At 37.3% G+C, this 20,786-nt stretch overlaps 1 protein-coding gene across 2 annotated transcripts in view; it reads right to left on the bottom strand.

Moving 5' to 3' along the window:
* VEGFC (vascular endothelial growth factor C) overlaps positions 1–20,786 on the bottom strand; it is an 82,328-nt gene that overhangs the window by 15,986 nt on the left and 45,556 nt on the right. For both annotated transcript variants that reach the window (XM_065946473.1, XM_065946474.1), the window contains exons 2-3: positions 11,025–11,238; positions 9,190–9,380 (exon numbers count right to left, since the gene is read on the bottom strand). In XM_065946473.1, the coding sequence (XP_065802545.1) occupies positions 9,190–9,380; positions 11,025–11,238 (405 nt within the window). The remainder of the gene's footprint in view (positions 1–9,189; positions 9,381–11,024; positions 11,239–20,786) is intronic.

The following is a 20,786-nucleotide window of genomic DNA, read 5'->3' on the forward strand; positions in this document are numbered from 1 at the left end:
GTCTACAAGCAATAAATGCTGGAGAGGGTGTGGAGAAAAGGGAACCCTCTTACACTGTTGGCGGGAATGCAAACTAGTACAGCCGCTATGAAGAACAGTGTGGAGATTCCTTAAAAAACTGGAAATAGAACTGCCATATGACCCAGCAATACCACTTCTGGGTATACACACTGAGGAAACCAGATCTGAAAGAGACACGTGCACCCCAATGTTCATCGCAGCACTGTTTATAATAGCCAGGACATGGAAGCAACCTAGATGCCCATCAGCAGACGAATGGATAATGAAGCTGTGGTACATATACACCATGGAATATTACTCAGCCGTTAAAAAGAATTCATTTGAATCAGTTCTAATGAGATGGATGAAACTGGAGCCCATTATACAGAGTGAAGTAAGCCAGAAAGATAAAGACCAATACAGTATACCAACGCATATATATGGAATTTAGAAAGATGGTAACGATAACCCTATATGCAAAACAGAAAAAGAGACACAGATGTACAGAACAGAATTTTGGACTCTGTGGGAGAAGGCGAGGGTGGGATGTTTCGAGAGAACGGCATGGAAACATGTATATTATCTAGGGTGAAACATATCGCCAGCCCAGGCTGGATGCATGAGACTAGTGCTCGGGCCTGGTGCACTGGGAAGACCCAGAGGAATCGGGTGGAGAGGGAGGTGGGAGGGGGGATCGGGATGGGGAATACATGTAAATCCATGTCTGATTCATGTCAATGTATGACAAAAACCACTACAATATTGTAAAGTAATTAGCCTCCAACTAATAAAAATAAATGAAAAAAAAAAAAGAGTCACTGGTTTGAGAAGATCAAAAGAATTTACATAAAGATGGTATTTAAACATGGATGGAAATTAAACAAATTTTTTGATTGTGTATTCAGTAAAACTGTAATAAACAAGAGGAAATGACAAACATTTCCAACTGAGAGGTCCTCATTTGCTATCAACTGGAATTCTTTAATAAGAATATTTAATGGTCAATTCCCACCAACAAGAATGAACTTCAAATAAAGCTTGAAACAATAGGTTGTTTACCCCAGGGTAGCAACAGTTGTAAAGCAACAATTCCTATTTCTAATTCTCTTGCAGGGTATGTAAGAAAAAGGTATAGGATTTCCTTTCTTGAGAAGATCCTGGATTACAGGTTAGTACCAAATTCTAAAGAATGTTTGAATATTTGGCTACAAATATGACACAAACACTAAATGCCTTCCTTTACAACATTCTTTTACCTCAAAATATGACCAGTTTCTCTTTGGAGACTAGTAGTTCACTACCGTATTTAATTTAAATATTCCAAATTTGAGCCTGTTAATAAAGTGCAGATACAATGTGTAGTCCCAGAAAGCATGGCTAATAACTGCAGAGAAAGAAAGTGAAATCACTCAGTCACGTCCGACTCTTTGTGACTTCATGAACTGTAGGCCACCAGGCTCGTCCATCCATGGGATTTTCCGGGCAAGAGTACTGGAGTGGGTTGCCATTTCCTTCTCCAGGGGATCTTCCTGACCCAGGGATTGAACCCAGGTCTCCTGCATTGTAGGCAGACGCTTTACCGCCTGAGCCACCAATATGGCTTAAAGACTAATAACTGCAAAATCCAATAGAAAAACTACACAACATTTAAACAAATCATCCTCCAAATGGGAAAGAGGAAAACTGAGGGATTATTTTTAACCTTTTAACTGAGTATATTAACCATATGGCCAGGTATTAAGAGGTTATGGAACTTAAGCTAGGTCTGGGAAAACAGCAGGGTCTTATTAGGACATCTGACACTGAATTCATTTTACATGTTTTTATACATAAAATGTACATACAGTAATGCAGTTAAAATAAAAATGCCAATTCAGGAGTTTTAGAATTACTGAATAAAACTTGTGGACATGATCAGTACCTCAAGTTGGAAAAAAGTGTTATGTCTAACAGATGCATTAAATTTCTTCTGAAGGCAAATGGTATTCTTAAAGAAACTTCTGATAACTGGTATTATTGGTCTAGAGTTCTTTTCCCACATCTGGATAAAACCTGACTTCCAACAACTGTTCTTGCCAAATACTACTTAGCTAAAGATTCAAAACAAATTGCGTTCCACTTGTTAAATACATACGAATGTAATAAATAATCCTTCAGACTGCTAGTGTTCTGTTTAATTAATGGAAGAACTATCCCTGTCAGCAATGCAAAATAATCCTTCTAAGTTTCACTCCACTGCTGCAGTTTACTTAGGATTAAGTGCCTTTTGCAGTGAAAGACAATTTTAAGAAACATTACTTTAACTCCAACATATCTGTAGCAGCTTTGCTAATCTATATGCTTAATTTCTTTATAAAAACAAAAAAATTAGAATGACTGCTTCTTTTTAAGATGGCAATATGGAATTTTAAATAATGTGGCTCTTGTACATAAGAATGAGGGAAGGAAGTTTAGCGCCCAGACTGAGCTTCTGTAAGCACGAATGAACATGCGTTGTTTCTTTGGTTCTAACTCCAAGATGTCCACGGGAAACCCATGGATTTAGCAGGAAACCCATGGATTTAGCAATTCTTTTTTCATTCCTATCTTCAGTGAAGCTGCTTAATGACAATACCAACATTTAAATAACTTTTTATCCAAATGTTGGCTCGAAAGCAGATGCCTTTTGCTTCTGCTTTTGCCATCAAATAATTTACATTCCGCAAAATCTGCTTTCTACTTTTTGGTTACGTGTCTTAAACATACAACTTCTCATGAGAAAATACACTTGAAGCATATGCTTAGGAGCGAGGTCAGGAGGACATCCGATCTGTGTAACTTTTCAAACTTGCTTAGATATTATTTGGGAAGGACTGTGAAGCAGTTGTTATCGATTAGCTCACTCTGGAATGCCTAGTGCATGTGGTTTTACTTTTCGGCTCACGGCTGGCTTCCTCACACACGCTGATAACCTGCCCTTCATGAAGCACCGTAAAAATGCTCTATAAAGTTTCTACTAAAAACTTGGGTTGTACATTACTTAAGGTACAGTTTATATGATTCTAGTTGGTGATTTGGTGCCAAAAGATGTCTGGAATTCCTGTAATGAAACAAAAACTTCTATTTTTCCTTCAGAAAATACCAGTAATAAACTCCCTTTTATGTTTGAAAACAACCATCACATGCTCCCATTTGTTCTACTCTGAAAATACCAAAAAACATAATTATATTAGCAAAAATGTCAAAGACAGAAACAGTGCCTTCAGCAGCCTCACGTCTTGCTCTCCTCGGCTTGTGAACCTTTATGATAGGCATAGTAGGTGCTTCACCACACTTGCTTAATTGAATTAAAATTCAAATCCTCCCTTTTAGTATAAAAAAAATCTGAGTGGATTCTTCAGGTTGGAGAAGAGCATGAAGTCACAAAACCAAAGAGAGAAATAGACGGGACTATCAACAATTGAATATTGGCTATCCCCCGGCATTGGCTTTCAATCTTCCCTCCTGATATAAGAATTCTCTAAGCGGTAACAACAACATCAAGGCTCCAAGAAACCTTCATCAATGTGAGGTTTCTTCCCAGATCTATAGCTGAAGATCCAATCACTGCTGTAGGATTCTAAAATTACATGCCCCATCTCCCTCTGGTATCTCCACCTACTTACCACTCAGATGCTTCAAAATAAGCCTATTTAAAACTCCACCTTTGACCTCAAATCTGTTCCCTTTTATCTAAGGATTTATTCTATTGAGTGCCCGGTGTTTACCGCATACCAGCTTCTGCACTGTAATGCCCCATAGTGATAACCAAACACAATCTTTGCTTTCTTAGGGTTTAGAGAATGGGAAGTAAGATGATCTGACTGATAAGGTGATGATTCTATGTTGGATGAGTGATAAAGGCTGCTACTGAAGCATAGGACAGGATGCTGTGAAGGTGACATTTATGTCCAGGCTGAGGTTGAGTAGAAATTAGCTAGATAAGTGGGGATATGGAGTGGTGTGTAAGGAGATGTTTCAAACACAAAGACCAGTTTACCTATACATTTGCTGTATGCTGGCTCAGCGTGAATAAGCAATGTTACTGGAGAGTTTTGAGCAGTGTCAGATTTATCATTTGGTAAATGCCACTGCTACAATGTGGCAAGGGGATTGAAGGGAAGTAGGAAGCGGGCTTTGACATCAGTTTGCAGCTGGTCCACGCGTAATGGTCCAGGTAACGGATGGATGTGGTCCAGACCAGAGTGAGGTCAGCAATTAAAGGCACTGACGGGTCCCAGAGAGCTTGGAAAGGTATAGGAAACGCTGATTGGGCTTTTAGTGAAACGAAGAAAAATCGGGTCAATCGACTAATAAAAGAATGGCATCATTTACTAAGACAGAATACTGAAGAAAGAAAAAGATTTATTGACGTGTTTATTTGTGAGGATGCGATTGAGGGCAGGGATAGGATGGGATCTGGTGTGTGAGGGATGGGATCTGGTGTGAGACAGACTGACTCTGTCTGGGGGAAGCCCAGTCACGAGGTTGAGTAGGTTGTGAGGAAACCACGAGAGAAGTCTGAGGTAGAGATGGAGGTTTGGGGGAGGGATCCCCAGAAGAGCAGAGAGAGAAGGTGAGGAAAGAGAGCATGTGCAGTCAGAGGAGGGTGCCCAGGGCAGGACCAAGAAGACTGAGTGCCTCTTTCCCAACTGACTTCAAATTTTTAATTCCAAAATTCTGCAAATCTTTTAAAAATTGAAGTACTAAAGTGCAAATTACCCCACTATTTACAGTTACATAGTTAAAAATTGCTGCTTTGCAGATCAGAATTTATAAGAATTGTGAAAAGTGATTATTGTAAGTATCAAGTCTATTGAAAAGGATCCAAACAAAATGGGAAAACAACATAAACCAACAACAATAAACCAGACAGACTTCAAAAATGGTATAGCGAATTCTGATTGTTTTTCCTGTGAGCAGATAACAGGGAGGAAACCGGTACAATGAATAGTAGCGACATCATAAATGTATTATAAAATACTCTTAAATTCTGTGAAGTCTGGAGGTCAAAGAAGGTGAAATACAGCCAGAACTATTTCCATATGATATAAAGTAGACTTAATTTTCTTCCAGGAAAAAGATACCATGTTTGATGTTTAAGTACTGAGGCTACTGGATCAAATTCTGTTTTATTTACACATAGCACTTAAACTTAGCACTAAATGCTCTTAGCCCTGGAGACTTAGAATTTCTGAAGCCTGAACCCCTTTAAGGCCTCCAATGTGGCAGAGAAGTTTGTATGCTGTGTATATACATACTTGTCCGGACATAAATACCTTCACTCTGATACCAATTAGGTGAATATGTGACCTAAATAGACCAGTGACCTAATTAGAGAATAAATATGCACTGGTCACAGAAAACTACTAATGGTTTGTTGAAGACTAAATATATTTGTTTTGCTTACTAACAAGGAATTGATTTTCTGTTTCCCAAATTCAGACTTTTACCTAAGGGACTCCAACTGGGCACACATGTAAACACATATTTAGTAAGCGGATAGTAAGAGACGTAGGATGTTGACTTTTGCTTGTATTAAATATAAATGGGGAAAAAAGGAGAATTTTCTCTCCTATTTGTTAAAGAAATAGATCATTTTAAAAGATAGAGCTGCAATTTATAGTACACACTTTTGGTTGGTAAAAGAATCATTTGAAAATTACACAAGTGAGTTAATCAACTGTTTTAATATTCTTAATCATTAAGAAATTGTTTTAAAGTCTGATTGAACACTTAAGGATTAGGGGTCAGAGAACCAACTCCCTGAAACCGTAGGGCAAATGCTGTGGATGTGTCTGTGTTTTCATTTCTTTTCTGGTGAGAGGGTCCATGGTTTTGGGGGCTCCTATAAGGGGGTGTGCACTCCCTCTGTGGTGGGCACCCAGATGATCAATGCATGAAATAGACCTGTTCTTCCCTCTGTGGAGGTGACAGACATTAACCAAATAATAGTGATCCTATATTATAAACTATATGATTATAAGCTATAGTTGTTGCTTTGAAAGAAAAGTATTAGAAACCACAAAGAATTTTCAAGAATACTGAGTGTAACCAAGTCAGAGAAATCTCCCCCAGGGCTTCCTGGAGCCACGCGATACTTGAGTTGAGGTCTGAGGAGCTGGTGTCTTAGTGGGAGGAGACTAGAAGGCCAGGGTGGCCCAGAGCTGTGTGCAAAGGTCTGGGGCGGGGGGCGATGGGGTCTCAGGAACTGAAGGAAGCTGACATCACGTGGACTACAGAGAGGGAGGTCAAGGAAGAGTCGTGTTAGAGCATGCCGTGGAGGAAGGCAGAGGCAGTGATAGAGAATTTGGTCTCATTCTAGGAGCAACTGGGAATCGCTGAAGGCCTCTTACTCTGGAAACCAATAGCATCAGTCTTGTGTGTCTGAAAATATCCTTGGGGCGGTGTAGAGGATGGATAGGAAGCAGGGATGGGGAAGCAGGGAGAGCAAGGAGGATGGTGTTTCCTAAGCTGGAAAGAGCATCAGAAGTATCTTGGATGACAGACATGCTGCTGGGCATGGGGACTCGAGACTTAACGTCTGATTTGGTGACAGTCCCGTCAGGGACAACTTCCTTCTTTCTGACTAGAGAGGACGTCATGCAATGAGAAGGAAAACCAGAAGACCAGGTGCTTTTTATGGTGCTGTTGTTGTTTGGGGCTAGTTTGGTGTCACAGAGAAAAAGCCTGACTGAGGAACTTTACACAAAACATTGCGCACTGGTATCTACAGAAGATATATTTTGAACTATTTAATGTAAATATTAAAGTAATCATTAATGTTACTCTATAAAGCTTGAGACATTGTAAAACCAGATTCATTTAAAACACTGTCTCTAACACATAGTAGAAGAATCTGTGGGGGATTAGTAATGAAACAACATGGAACAACAGACTAGTTCCAAATCGGGAAAGGAGTATGTCAAGATTGTATATTGTCACCCTGCTTATTTAACTTACATGTGGAGTACATCATGAGAAATGCCAGGCTGGATGAAATACAAGCTGGAATCAAGATTGGCGGCAGAAATATCAATAATCTCAGATATGCAGATGATACCACCCTTATGGCAGAAAGTGAAGAGGAACTAAAGAACCTCTTGATGAAAGTGAAAGAGGAAAGTGAAAAAGTTGCCTTAAAACTCAACATTCAGAAAACTAAGATAATGGCATCTGGTCCCATCAAAGTAAAGTGAAGTCACTCAGTCATGTCCGACTCTTTGCGATCCCATGGACTGCAGTCCACCAGGCTCTCCGCCCATGGTATTTTCCAGGCAACAGTACTGGAGTGGGTTGCCATTTCCTTCTCCAGGGGATCTTCCCGACCCAGGGATCGAATCCGAGTCTCCCGCATTGTAGGCAGACGCTTTTACCATCTGAGCCACCAGGGAAGCATCACTTCATGGCAAATAGATGAGGAAACAATGGAAACAGTGAGAGGTTCTATTTTCTTGGGCTCCTAAGTCACTGCAGATGGTGACTGCAGCCATGAAATTAAAAGATGCTTACTCCTTGGAAGAAAAGCTATGACCAACCTAGACCACATATTAAAAAGCAGAGACATTTCTTTGCCAGCAAAGGTCTGTCTAGTCAAAGCTATATGATTTTTCTAGTAGTCATGTATGGATGTGAGAGTTGGACTATAAAGAAAGCTGAGTGCCAAAGTATTGATGCTTTTGAACTGTGGTGTTGGAGAAGAATCTTGAGAGTCCCTTGGACTGCAAGAAGATCCAACCAATCCATCTTAAAGGAAATCAGTCCTGAATATTCATTGGAAGGACTGATGTTGAAGCTGAAACGCCAATACTTTGGCCACCTGATGTGAAAAACTGACTCACTGGAAAAGACTCTGATGCTGGGAAAGATTGAAAGTGAGAGGAGAAGGGGATGACAGAGCATGAGATAGTTTGTTGGCTTCATTGACTCAATGGACATGAGTGTGAGCAAGCTCTAGGAGTTGGTGATGGACAGGGAGGACTGGAGTGCTGCAGTCCATGGGGTCGCAAAGAGTCGGACACGACTGAGCGACTGAACTGAACTGAGTAATGAAAAATAGCCTTGGATGTTGTCAACTGTTAACTTATTTTCACCAAATAAATAAATGAACTATTCAAAAAACAGGAATTTCCAGAAATGAACAAAAAATTCCAATACTACAATGGCTGTCATTCAAATCTATATGATACAAGCACTTAAAAAATAAATTTCACCAACTAAATCCAATAAGGCAGTTCTAAAATGATAAATTATGTGTTCTTAATATATATATTTTGTTTTACTTGGTAACATAATTCTTAAAAAATCTATTGTTTGAGTGTATTGCATATCATCCCAATTTTAAAAGAGACACAGCCCTTTGTTCTTTGGAAAACTCAACTGGTATATCAAGGCCTTTTAAAAAAAATCAACACAAGTTGATATTTCACTTAAACCAAGCACCATAGTAATAAACGATATTGTCTAGGATGCATATCATACCACTTGACTGAAGTATTTTAAAATATACACAACTAAATGTATTAAAAAATGTTATTTTACAATAATTCCTAAATCCCTCATGTTTATTTTCTGTAACTTAAAAAAAAGTCAACATGTGTTTTTCATCAGACTCAAAAGACCAAAATTCCTTTTAAATAAGAGTTTAACCTGAATATAAAAACAGCATTGATCTTAATATCTTTTAAAAATCAATACTATCTTTTGGAGAATATGCTACTGTCATTAGTTTTTTCCATTGGATTTGTAAAAAGTGGCTTTGATGCCACTATATAAACAGAGTTCATAAAGTATCATGAGATACTTTATGAGAGGTGATAGCCTCTCATCAAAAACACAACTATTGAAAAATTAACTTCATTCCTCACAGACAATAGAAGCAGCTCTGAATTGAGCTAATTTATTTTTAAAATCTTTTTCTTTTTCTGGGGACCATTTTTAAAGTCTTTATTGAGTTTGTTAAATATTGCTTCTTTTTTTTTCATGTTTTAGTTTTTTGGCTGCAAGGCATGTAGGGTCTTAGCTCCCGGACCAGGGATAGAACCCGGGCCCCCTGTGTTGGAGGGCGGAGTCCCAGCCACTGGACCCCCGGGAAGTCGCTGAACTAAGTTCCTTGGGAGGGAGCAGAGGGGAAGCCAGGCCCGGGGGGCCCTGCCGGAGCCGCACACCTACCGTCTTGCTGAGGTAACTTGTGCTGGTGTTCATGCACTGTTGCCCCTCGCTGTTGCAGCAGCCCCCACATCTGTAGACGGACACACATGGAGGTTTAAAGAAGGTGTTTGTTGCTGCTCCAAACTCCTTCCCCACATCTATACACACCTCCCGTGGCATGCATTGAGTCTTTCTCCACTCATTATCAATACCTGTCGGGTCACAGGGAAGGCCGTAAGTTACACAGATGCCAAGGTGGAAAAACCCACAGCAGTTGGAAGTCACTCACAATGGATTGCAGAGTTAAGATTTAGATATAATACTTTAAAGAAAGTTGACAGGATCCTACAATGCCCTGTGAACTGGAGCACAGAGCAGCTAAAGGTATTTTCTATTAAAAAAACCCAAAAAACAAAAAACTAATATCTAGTACCATGTAACAAGCTACGTTAGTGTTATGCTTCCTTACAATTAGAATGGATTCTACAGTACTTTACTTGTCCATGTGTGCTCATTCATGTCTGACTCTTTGTGAATCCATGGAGTTAGCCTCCAGGCTCCTCTGTCTATGGGATTTTTTCAGGCAAGAATACTGGAGTGGGTTGCCATTTCCTCCTCCAGGGATCCTCCCAACTCAGGGATCGAACCCTTGTCTCTTGGCTCCAGAACTGGCAGGCAGATTGTTTACCACTGAGTCACCTGGGAGATCCCTGAAAATTTAACATATAGATGTTTATAAAACCCATGGAAATAGAATCATACTCATTTGCTATTACATGTAATATTTTCAGTGTTGCAAAGCAAATATAAACAATGTGTTTAATTTCTCTTTTTAAACTGAGTTATGAATGAGATGATGGCTTTGGTTTTGGAAACTCATTTTTAGACTGGTGACCATGTCTTGGGGATAGCTACTTGAAATGAGAAGGTATTTTCTGGTAACAGGGACATGTGTCCTGAACAAAGTTTTTTTTTTTTTTTTTTCAGGAAAAGTCAAAGCTTCCTAGTCCTTTCATGCTTTCTCTTGGAATTCTGTTTCCAGTGAGTTGGCGCTTTACCTATGGCACTGTTGACTCTTTAAAGACCGCATTATAGATGATGTACTTCTTAAATGTTCTACTTTATTTTTCTCCTATTTCCCCTAAAATAAAGTGTCTAGAAAAAAAGATGTAAACTATGGGTTATTCAATCATGAAACCATTTTTGTTTGCTTTTGCTCTCAAAATAATTTGCAATCTCAAGCCTTTTAGCAGTTAATATCTAACAACTGAAAGGAGTTATTTTTTAAGTAGTCTAACAAGAGACCCCCAGGGGGTCTACGCCACTTTGTGCAACACCATAATTTTTTGTGACTGCTGCTTAGAGCTCACTCACTAACTTTACCAAAGCCCAGCTCTCAAGTTAAGTTCCATCTAAAGCAATAAGAAACAAATAGCAGTTGACAAGATGATTTTGAATGATGTAGAAAGTAAACATCTCTATATCCAAAGCAAAAGAAAAGTTATGTGCAATTAATTTTTGTGATCTAGAATGTTTAAGTGATTGAAGTGTTATAGTGTAAAAAACTCATTTGTATGTTTTAAAATTTTTCTGACAGGGTATCATCTCAATTTTTAAAAAAATTACAGTGTGTTGATATGCATGCACCAGTCTTTATTTTTCAAGAAGCCACTTTAACCACTCACAGTGAAATCTTAAAATTCTGTATTTGGAAAATAACTCTTCATTTTCTGTTTTACTTTTGGCCTTAAAGGTATTCAGTGGTATTACAAATGCTGAAATTAAAGGATCAGAATGGCAATTTGCACTGGGCTGACATGTGAAGCTTATTATATACTTTCTTTTCCCATACTTACTTCTTAAGATCTCTGTATTATAATGTGCCGCAGCAAATTTTAGAGTCTCTCCTGTCCTTGTGTTGGTGTTAGCCTGTTCTTTACTGTGTTCCCAGCCTCCTTTCCTTAGCTGACACTTGTACATTTTCCAGTATTCGGGGTAGAGCACAGTCATGAGTTCATCCACGCTGGACACTGCCCGCAGCTGCTCCTCCATTTCTTTGCCTGCATAAGCCTGTGGAAGAAGAACGCAACATAGTACTTCTCAGATTAAGGAAACAGATGCGCTAGAAAACTCTCAGGCTTGCTTGACATGTATATATGTATATGTGTGTGTGTGTGTGTATATATATATATATATATATATGTATATATAAAATACATGCTAAATTTCTATTAAAATATTATTTATTTTCCCCAAATTGCTTAACTTTTCTTGGTAAAATTACATTCATCTTTTAATTTGAATCAATAACACAATTTAAATGAATTTCAATATCACAATTAAAATATAAAATACACATTTGGTCATTAGGATAGAAAATTTTGAGACACAATTTTTAAAATAATTTCTAAAGTAGCTTATTTTATCACTGTTTTACAAAGTTGATGAATGTGCAAGTTTAAAAGTTATCTAAGCTTCTATTACCTTCCAACATAAATGAGATCAAAATCCAGTCTATGATAATTCTTTGTTTCACTTTTAGTTATTAACATCAACAAAATATAATTAAGCACGAGGTTTGAAATTAGGAATTTTAGTTTATGAAAACTATTTTAGAACAAAAGATCCCATGAAGAATGAGATTTCAATAACATAATCACAATAAGGTTTACATTTTGGTGGAACCTTCCAATATTTCCAAAAACTCTGATCATCAAGATTTATTCTGCCAGTAAAAAGACATGACATGATAGCTTAGAGAACATGAATTCGGCTAATTAGTTAACTGTCTATATTGGTGTATTCAATTAAGTAGAACATTCCAAGATATATTCAAGTAGTTACCATATCAAAAAAAATTCCTTTTTCTTTTTTTTCCCTAAATTATTACCTTGCAACTATGGAAAATGGGACATTGTTTAACTTTATATGCAAAGTGAAATACATCATCAAATGTTTATTTTTATATTGCCATGATTATCCCATCTTAAGTCTAAACATATAATTAAATACTTTGGACATTAAGCCTCAAAGTTAAGCTCCACTGGAATCAATCTGAGAGGTGTTAAAAATAGAGGTACTTGCCCCCCACCTCCCCTGCCAGGTATCTTGTATGACACCAGGAATCTACGTTCCAACAAGTTACAGATTTTCTTTTCTAATTTCTGAAGTACAAAATTAATTTATTTGCTTTAAAAATCAAAATACAGCTAAACTGAAAGTCTTTCCACCACCATTTTTCATACTCTAAATCATTCTGATGTAGGTGGTTTTTGTACTACATTTTGAGAAACATGATCTAAGATGGATTTCTTACATTATCACAGAGCCTTGTAGGTCGTAGCTTATGAAACGGGTTCCTTCCTATTAGATAATAAAACTGGCCGTGCAGTTCAGCACTTCCCCTTTCCTCACTGTTGTGTGAACTGAGCATATTAATTAATCTCTTTAAGCCTGTGTTACAAGAGTATTGATAGTAATCCATGGCTTTCTAGAAGATTATAGGATGATACACCAGACAGTTATACAAAATACACCTCTACTGAATAGATCAAGAGTCAGGGGGACAGGAGACCTTAGCTTACACAAAAGTGACAAAATATCCTTGCACAGTCTCCCAATTAAATGTGCATGAAATATCTTTCTCAGGAAAATGTCACATGAGACACAAGATTCAAGAATCGTCAACATCTCAGAATCTTAAAGGATTACTACGGAAGAGAAAGATGATAAAATACATGGGTATATCTGTGGTCACTGCCGCCTGGAGGCCACGTCCCGGGTGGGGTTCTGTTTGCCTGTTTGCCTGACTAGCCCTGCAACACCCAGAGTAACGTGAGGCTGGGTAACTGGTGGGTCCCAGGGCCCTGGGGGACTTTCCCCCATGACTCAGCTGGAATCAAAGCCAGGCTGTGACCTAACCTGGTCACATGAGTCTCACAAGAAACAGGCAGGAATGTTCTCTTTACCAAAAGGAGCTGCGAAACAATACCGACATTGTGTGACCCGGTGAAAGGTACACACCAAACTCCTGCTTGAGAAGGATGCTGAAGAGGGCTTTCAACTAAGTATTATGTGAAGTTTCATGGCGAATCACTTTTGTACTTCAAAATTTAAAAAGGAAAATAACTCTAACAATAATTACATTTGTAAGAGAATACAATTGATTACCCAATAGAGAAACAGAAGAAAAACATAAGCATATAACTCACAATAGAGAAAAGGCAGTATAAAAAATGAAAAAGATACTAGAAAATAAAAGTTACCCTATTTACCCTATTTATACTCTTAGATTGAAAAAAGGCCTTTCTAGAAGTGAATAGGAAAATAAAATGTAAACTATTTTTATGGTAGAAAACACTGTAAACAAAAGACAGACAATAAAGTAGAAAAATCATTGGCAATACACATGACAGATAGAAAAGGGCTAATATTATTAAAATATTATATGAACATGTTATTAAGAAAATATAAGCAGACACTTCAATAGAAAAATGGACAAAGTACTTGAACTGCATATTCAGAGAATAAATACAATTAATGTGTACTTGGTGGCAGCAGAAGTGAAGGAAACTAGCGTCCCTTTCAGTCCTGGCGAGGGTATAAATTTGTATAGCTATTCAAGGAAAATATGCTATTTCAACTTGAAAGGCCTTAAAAACAAGCTCCATTTTAGACAGCGAATGCACTTTGGAATTAAATTCCCTGACTAACAGGGGTGATAATATAATTATGCCAGAAATATGCACACATTTATCATGAGGCTGTCTATGATAGCGAATATAAAAAACAGCTTTACATACAATAAATAGGAATTGATTGAATAATGTACAATACCAACAGAAACTAGTGCAGAAAGTCACTGTAAAGTGATGATATGGATATGTAATCTAGATGTGAACAGAGGCTCATAATACAGTCTATGAAAATGGAGAAAACACAGCTTATATATAATATACCCCTATACACATTGTTCATATATGTACAATTTTTATTTCAGAAAACAATATATCTAGACAGATTGCATGCATGTGTGTATGTGTTCTCAAGAGTAAAATATATGTGGCAAAAAAGTTATCTTCTTCAAGTTGTAAGATTAAGTTAATTATTATGTTCTTTATATATTTCTATGGCTTCCCAGGTGGCTCAGTGGTAAAGAATATGCCTGCAACTCAAGAGACATGAGTTCAATCCCTGGGTCGGGAAGATCCCTGAAGTAGGAAATGGCAATCCACTCCAGTATTCTTGACTGGGAAATCTCATGGAGAGAGGAGTCTGGGGGCTAGAGTCTGTGGGGTCACAAAGAGTCAGATATGATTTAGGGACTAAACAACAACAAAAATATTTCTATATTTTAAAATTTAAATTTTAAATGCAAAGCTTTATTATCTGAATAAAAATGTAACAGTAATCATCTCTAAGCATGTTGGAAGGCTATAGTATTTGCTCTCATTTCAGCCTTTCATTTACTTCACTCTTCTTATATCTGCACAGACCATGCCTTTGATATACTGTTTGATTTAAAACAAATCCACTTTTGGGACTAGAGCCCCTCAATACATAGTATAACTTTATAAGACCAAAACACCATTGGCAAAAGCAGAAGCTATCACAGACAGATGTTATAAAAAAAGTTTGATACTGAGTAATTTACTTACTTATTCCCACTAGATTTTAGTTACCGTATTTGCATGGAAGAAAAATAAGCTATAGCATCAAAAGATCCAGATATTCATGTTGGCTGCAGACCTTTTTTTTATTGTAAGTTTAAATATATATATATAGTTATTTGATTGATGACTGCTTTACAATGTTGCTTTGCTTTCTGTCATACATCAACAAAAATTAACCACAGGTGTACATATGTCCCCTCCTTCTTGAATCTCCCTCCCACCTCCTGCCATTTCCCACCTCTCTGGGTTATCACAGAGCCCCAGTTTGAGTTCCCTGAGTCATACGGTAAATTTCCATTGGCTACCTCTTTAGATATGTTAGTGTATATGGTTCCATGCGGCTCTCTCCATTCATCTTACCCTCTCCCTCCTCACCCCAACCATTGTCCATCAGTCAGTTCCCTATGTCTGCATCTCCACTGCTGTTCTGCAAACAGGTTCATCAGTACCATCTGTCTAGATTTCATATATATGCATTAATATATGGCATTTGTTTTTCTCTTTCTGACTTACTTCATTCTGTATAGTAGGTTCTAGGTTCATCCACCTCATTAGAACTGCCTCAAATGTGTTCATTTTTTTGGCTGAGTAGTATTCCGCTGTGTATATGTACCTCAGCTTCTTTATGCAGTCATCTGTCAATGGACATCTAGGTTGCTTCCATGTCCTAGCTATTATAAATAGTGCTGCAATGAATATTGGGGTACATGTGTCTTTTTCAGTTTTGGTTTCTTCAGGGTATATGCCTAGAAGTGGTATTGCTGGGTCATATGGTGGTTTTATTCCTAGTTTTTGTTTTTTTTTTAAGAATCTCCATACTGTTTTCCATAGTGACTGTTTTCCATAGTTTCCCACCAACAGTGCAAGAGTGTTCCCTTTTCTCCACATCCTCTCCAGCATTTATTGTTTGTGGATTTTTTGATGATGGCCATTCTGAGCAGTGTGAAGTGATATCTCACTTTAGTTTTGATTTGCATTTCTCTAATAATGAGTGATGTTGATCATCTCTTCATGTGTTTATTAGCCATTTATATGTTTTCTTTGGAGAAATGTCTGTTTAGGTCTTTTGACCACTTTTTGATTGAGTTGCTTGTTTTTCACTATTGAGTTGTATGAGCTGCTTGTATATTTTGGAAATTAATTGTCAGTTGTTTCACTTACTATTCTTTTCTCCCATTCTGAAGGTAGTCTTTTCACCTTGTTTATATTTTCCTTTGCTTTGCAAAAGCTTTTAAGTTTAATTAGGTCCCACTTACTTTTGTTTTTATTTACATTATTCTAGGAGGTAGGTCATAAAGGATCTTGCTATGATTTATGTCATACAGTGTTCTGCCTATGTTTTCTTCTGAAAGAGTTTTATATTTTCTGGTCTTACATTTAGGTCTTTAGTCCATTTTGGGTTTATCTTTGTGTATGGTGTTAGGAAGTGTTCTAATTTCATTCTTTTACATGTAGTTGTCCAGTTCTTCCAGCACCACTCATTGAAGACTCTATCTTTTACCCATTGTATATTCTTGCCTCCTTTGTCACAGATAAGGTGCCCATAGGTGTGTGGGTTTATCTCTGGGCTTTCTATCTTTTTCCATTGGTCTATACTTCTGCTTTTGTTCCAGTACCATATTGTCTTGATGATTGTAGCTTTGTAGTATAGTCTACAGACTTTATTTTAATTGAGTAACATCAGATTTCATTCCTCTGAACCTCATTTTACTCCATAAATGCCAATAATGATATATTCCTCATGGAGTTTTTGTGATGATTTAAATAGACCTTTAATATGAATGTATATTATACATTTGGTATTTGGGAGTGGGATTACTTGTCATTTTACCATCTTTGGGGAGCAGAAGCACAGTACAGAGACTATGGTTTTAGATAAACTGAGTCTCAAACTGTAACTCTGAGTGCTGTGCCAGCTCTAGGGCAGAGCTTCTTTAGATCTGCCTTCTGCAATTTTGTTCTAAATGAGCAGCGACCTAGATACTGAGTTGTTAAGCAATATAGTGCTTTATGTGAATCCAGGAAGAACAAAATCTTGATAATAGATATTACCTGCTAACCATGGCACATTCACATTGATAGTTTATTTTCAAGAAGTAAAAGAGGCCCTAGCAACCTAGAATGAGTTCTGAACCAAGGAAACACCAAACTCCTTCAAGCAGAAGTTCTATCCTATGAAAAGCTGGTCCTTTGTCAATGCTTTCTTGAGTCTTTATGTTCACCAATGTTTTCCAGAAAGCTGAGATCATTTTCTTGAATATTAATATATTCCTTTTATTTTCCAAAGAGATTTGGTGTGTCTTAAAATAGTGTCTTACAAATGGATATTCAACTGTAATGGAAAGCCCAACAGAATCTAAGAATGAATCCAATTTTGCATTCTGTCTTGGAGGGATCAATTAGGAGATTACTGTAATTATTCCTATGTATTGTCAGCAAGTCTACATTTGCAAACAATAACCCATGTGATGGTCACTGGAAGATTTTGAGATGCTGTGGCAATAAACGCTGAGAGTGCAGTGTTGAAAGCAGAGCTACAACCAAGCATAAACTCCTTTGGTGATTCCTACAGCTAAAACACATCTCCTTCTTACTTTGCCAAGAGCCAGATGAAGCAAGGTCTCTGATTCTAGAAGTTACATGATGAGGAAGAGCTTTGGGATTTTACCCAGACTCTACAATTCTCTGTAACATAAGAATCATAACATGAAGTGAACACCTGAGATGATAGTGAAAGGAGGCTCTGATCAACTATATACACATAGTTGGTAAAAACTAGTTTTCCTCTTGTTGCTCTGTGCTCACTAGGAGTTGTTCAGAGGTAGGAAGAAGACAAAAGTGCATGTAGGTTGTCCTTCCTCCAAGACCTGAGTGATTCCAGAGAGTCAATGAGAGGTGAAAGCCATACCATTCATCTAGGATTGTTGGCAGTGGTCCTAGATTTGCCAGTGAGTGGAAATTAGCTGTTAATAAAACTACAGTCCCTTTGAACAGCAATCTTAATTACTAGGCTGTATGTAAAGTAGGTATTTATTTAATCATTTTATGAAGTTAAAAATTCATGGGGAAATGCACATAATTAAATTATGGAAAATTTCCTTTCACCTAAAAGCATATACTCTTATCAAATATTCACAATCAGAATAAAAAAAATGGCAAGAGTCCATTAAAGAAAGGTTTGACCATACTATTGGATTTTCATTAAGTGACAAAAGAAGGATCATAGGCAAATCTGATTAGTTGTTTAATATATCTATATTGGGAAGAGAGGGAGAAAAATTACTTAATGTTCAAACTAGAAAATAAGGGACACATATTTTTTCTTAAACTGTCCATATGTCATTTTTAAAAGTCTGGCTCAAGTAAAATTTTATATTTGAAATAAGTGTATATTTTCATGGACAAATTCATAAGATAAAGCAAAGGGAAGATGATGTGATTAAATTATCAGTTTAATAAGAAACCAACTAAAAAGTTTGGAAAGGAATTATTTGTCATACTAGTAATCATGTACATCATCTCTTTGTCCTATGAAGTCAAAATAGCAAACTAACATAAAAAGATTATCAAGATCAAGAGCTTTACACTATTATTCAACTTTCTTCCTTTCTTTGAAAACAAGGTATAATCGAATCAGTTGAATAAGTACTTGCATGGTGCATGCGAAGTTGTTTCAGTCGTGTCTGACTCTTTGTGAGCCCATGGACTGTAGCCCGCCAGGCTTCTCTGTCCATGGGATTCTCCAGGCAAGAGTACTAGAGGGGGTTGCCATGCCTTCCTCTAGGGGGTCTTCCCGACCCATGGGTTGAACCGGCCACCCTGCAATGGCAACCCTGGGAAGCTCTAGAATAATCGGTTGCTGAAGTTATTTATTCTGCCCCTAAAATAGCAAAGGAACGTGCTTATGCACTCTTTCTTATCTAATTATGGCATTTATTAGGACAGATGAACCTGTGGATCATTCTGTTTCCTTTAGGTAACCACCCTTTCTGGCAAAATTTATAAATTGTAAAAGTATGTTCTAGTTATTTAAAGGCTTTAAAAACAACATTTGGGCTAAGTGGCATCCTGGAGAGGGTGTAGATTTGAGAAATTGTCCAATACATAGTTATATAACTCACTGTAAAAATCATTCTTTGGTAAAAGTCACAAATAATTCTGGAAAATCAAATGGCATCCTTCTAAGGAATAAAAGCTTGCAAATGTTTTATATGACCTTAGCAAATCATGTTACCTGATGTCTCAGTGAAGGTGTCAGGGTAGGGATTCTCTCACCCACAGGTCACCCATCATCTATATCTATACCAACCTGAGGTGGGGTAGCTAACCCTGGAACCAGGTATTTAAATTTGAGTTTAATATTGGAAGTTGCTAATTGGGAGTTTTAACTTTTGCCTAATCCTCTGACCTTCTTATTGTAAGTGCTGAAAAATAGTGCCATAAAAAGAATGCATGCGTGCCTGCTCAGTCATGTTCGACTCTTTAGAAACTCCATGGACGGTAGCCTGCCAGGTTCCTCTGTTCATGGAGTTTTCCAGGCAAGAATACTGGAGTGGGTTGCCATTTCCTTCTCCAATAATAAAGAATGGATTCTTTAAAATCCATTACAGTAGCATAAGCTTTTTTCAAAAATAAAAATTACTTTTCTGGTTTACCAAATATATGAATTAAACAAAAAGTCAAATATTTGTTTCATTAAAAGCTAAGTTAGACTCAGAAAATATTTTAAACATTCATTTTTAATCATGTTATTTTTGAGACAAATTTCTCATGACAGTGTAGACCATCTGACATGTCTGCCTTATCAGCATAATGGACATGATACTCTGTACACAGAAGCCTTGCACTGAACACTGAAAACCTCTTGCTTGTCTTTTGTTCTCGAATGAAATTGACTTTTCCCCCCTTAGGATGGTGAAAAGATTGCAAAAATATTAATTCCAACCCTTTTCCAGATATGATTGCAAAAATAGCAACAGGTAGTTCACATGAAGCCATATGTAGTGAATGCATTTACTGACTACTAAAGAAATTCCAAAAAACTAAAATTTACTATTCAAATAGGGCTTCCCCAGTGGCTCAATGGTAAAGAATCTGCCTGCAATGCAGGAGACACAGGAGACATGAGTTCAATCCCTGGGTTGGGAAATCCCCTGGAGAAGGCATGGCAACCCCCTCCAGTATTCTTGCCTGGAGATTCCCCTGGACAGAGGAGCCTGGCAGGTTACCATCCAGTGGATCACAAAGAGTTGGTCATGACTGAAGTGACCGAGCACACACCCTATTCAAACATTCCTATATACATTCTACAGAGAGTAGCTTTCAGCCAGGAATGATCTCTCTTACCCCAGCATTATTTGGCAAAGCCTGAAGATTTCTTTGGGTTTTGGTAAATAGGCCAGTGTTTCTTTATAGTAACTTTTTAATAAGAGAAGAAAATGATATTAATAATATCCCAAGCTTGTGGTTTCCCATTTATAAATGTAGATAATAAAATGTGTTGTGCAAAGCTTCTCCTTGTTAAGACGACAGTACTTAGAAAGGTGAGGCACACAGGAAGAAGGCTGGTATACTAAGCAGTTGCTTGTCCCTAATAAGATATTTCAAATAAATAGCAAAAGAAGGGAAAATTTTTTATGATTTTTAAAACTTTATTTGAATGACTCCTACGTGCCAGAGAACTATTCCAGGCATGCTATTTATAACCAAGATTTCTCCTTTTTTTTGAGTCTACATGCTAGAGATTATATATAACTTTTAAGAGACGAACATATTAATTGTAAGATCCTCAAATTTGTTTTTTTCCCAAAGAATTTGCTAATGTTAAGGCATACCTATTTTGTACTTGCAATTAATTCCAGATGAATTTCTTGTTCCTTATGTACTTCTGTGTCTAAAAGATTCCAGATTATTTACTAAAGTGTCAGGGAGGGGAATTTGTTGCTA

This window comes from Muntiacus reevesi, chromosome 10 (assembly GCF_963930625.1).
Source record: "Muntiacus reevesi chromosome 10, mMunRee1.1, whole genome shotgun sequence".
Lineage (NCBI taxonomy): Eukaryota > Metazoa > Chordata > Mammalia > Artiodactyla > Cervidae > Muntiacus > Muntiacus reevesi.